The sequence below is a fragment of the Haplochromis burtoni genome, unplaced genomic scaffold (assembly GCF_018398535.1).
Source record: "Haplochromis burtoni strain Fernald_Lab_line unplaced genomic scaffold, NCSU_Asbu1 Contig_181, whole genome shotgun sequence".
In the NCBI taxonomy this organism is placed as follows: Eukaryota; Metazoa; Chordata; class Actinopteri; order Cichliformes; family Cichlidae; genus Haplochromis; species Haplochromis burtoni.
In genome coordinates, this window is record NW_024582542.1 from 651,213 (window position 1) to 652,445 (window position 1,233).

At 37.6% G+C, this 1,233-nt stretch overlaps 1 protein-coding gene across 1 annotated transcript in view; it reads right to left on the reverse strand.

Annotated features, from left to right (window-relative positions):
- Positions 1–101: 101 nt before the first annotated feature.
- mcoln1a (mucolipin TRP cation channel 1a) overlaps positions 102–1,233 on the reverse strand; it is a 26,294-nt gene continuing 25,162 nt past the window's right edge. Inside the window, exon 14 of the mRNA XM_005934455.3 lies at positions 102–420. Coding sequence (XP_005934517.1) covers positions 384–420 — 37 coding nt within the window. The 3' untranslated portion in view covers positions 102–383. The remainder of the gene's footprint in view (positions 421–1,233) is intronic.

Genomic DNA, 1,233 nt, shown 5'->3' on the forward strand with positions numbered 1-1,233 from the left:
GTTTAATTATCTTCTCTGTTACACAACTTGGATATTATTGCTGAATGGCATTTGTGTGGCCTACTAAAAAATTTTTTTTTAAATAGGCACGTTTTTTAAAAATACTGAATAATGTTTAAAAAAAACCCACACTAGAACCAAGAGAAATGTCTGTGCAATAGCCTTCTTCGATGCTGCTGTTTATACAGAGGAAAAGGCCCAGCTCTTCATCTGTTCCACGTTTCCTCTGCAGAGCGCAGTTCCAGCCAATCGCAACTCCCACTTTGGAACAGTCGTTTGGTTTGACCCAGATACACGGAGACACCGGGTGTTGGGTGGATGCAGTGTGCCCCACTGGTCAGCAGGGGAGGCTAGTGAGGTTTCAGAGATTGGTGAGGTTGATTTCAGTTCACCAGCAGGACATCTTCATACGTGGTTGTTCTGAGGGGAAAATAAGGTTTGATGATTTACTACAGTTAGGATGTTTAATATTATTATCTCTGTAATTACAGTTTCTCATGGTAATATTTACGGGACATATTTTAACAATTTCAACAAAAACAACACGATATTCACGGACGCATTTTTGACGTGATATGATGTAGAGTATTGTAAGAAAGCAACTTTCACCACAGCAGGAATGTTTGATTTAGCAGATTTTTGGTTTAAATATTTATTTTTACAGTGGTTATCATTCCCAAAAACTCCAAAGGCATCCGTGTCTCTTCCCAGGACTGAACCTGAACCGGGTTAGGTTGCGTGTTAGGTGATTAGGTAAACCACTGCACTATGTTATTTTAAAAAAAATCGAGCTGAAAACTGTATTATTTTTTTTAAAATTAAGGATAAAATATTGGTGTGTTCATAATCATGTATGCAACTTTACGTCTTTTTCAGTGCTGATCATTTTAAGGATTTTAAGGACCTAAATATGCTCCCTCTGCTGGCCAAACTAAGTATTTCTTTTAATGTTAAATGTGTGTTCAGGCTTTTTTAATGTCTTTAATTTGTGCCTTCTTATCTTGTTCCTGAGCTATAACCTATGAAGCAAAGGTTTATTCGTTGTGGAAGTGTTCATCTATAAAAGGAGGCACAAACCTGAAACACACACATATCAGGAGGAGGACTCTTAAACATTTAAACCCCCATCCCTGGGACTAAGATAATAAAAAAACAGTAGTTGGGATTTAACAAAGTAACTACTGTTTGCACTTGATTACCTCACCTCCTCTCTCTGTTCACATTGCATGGTTC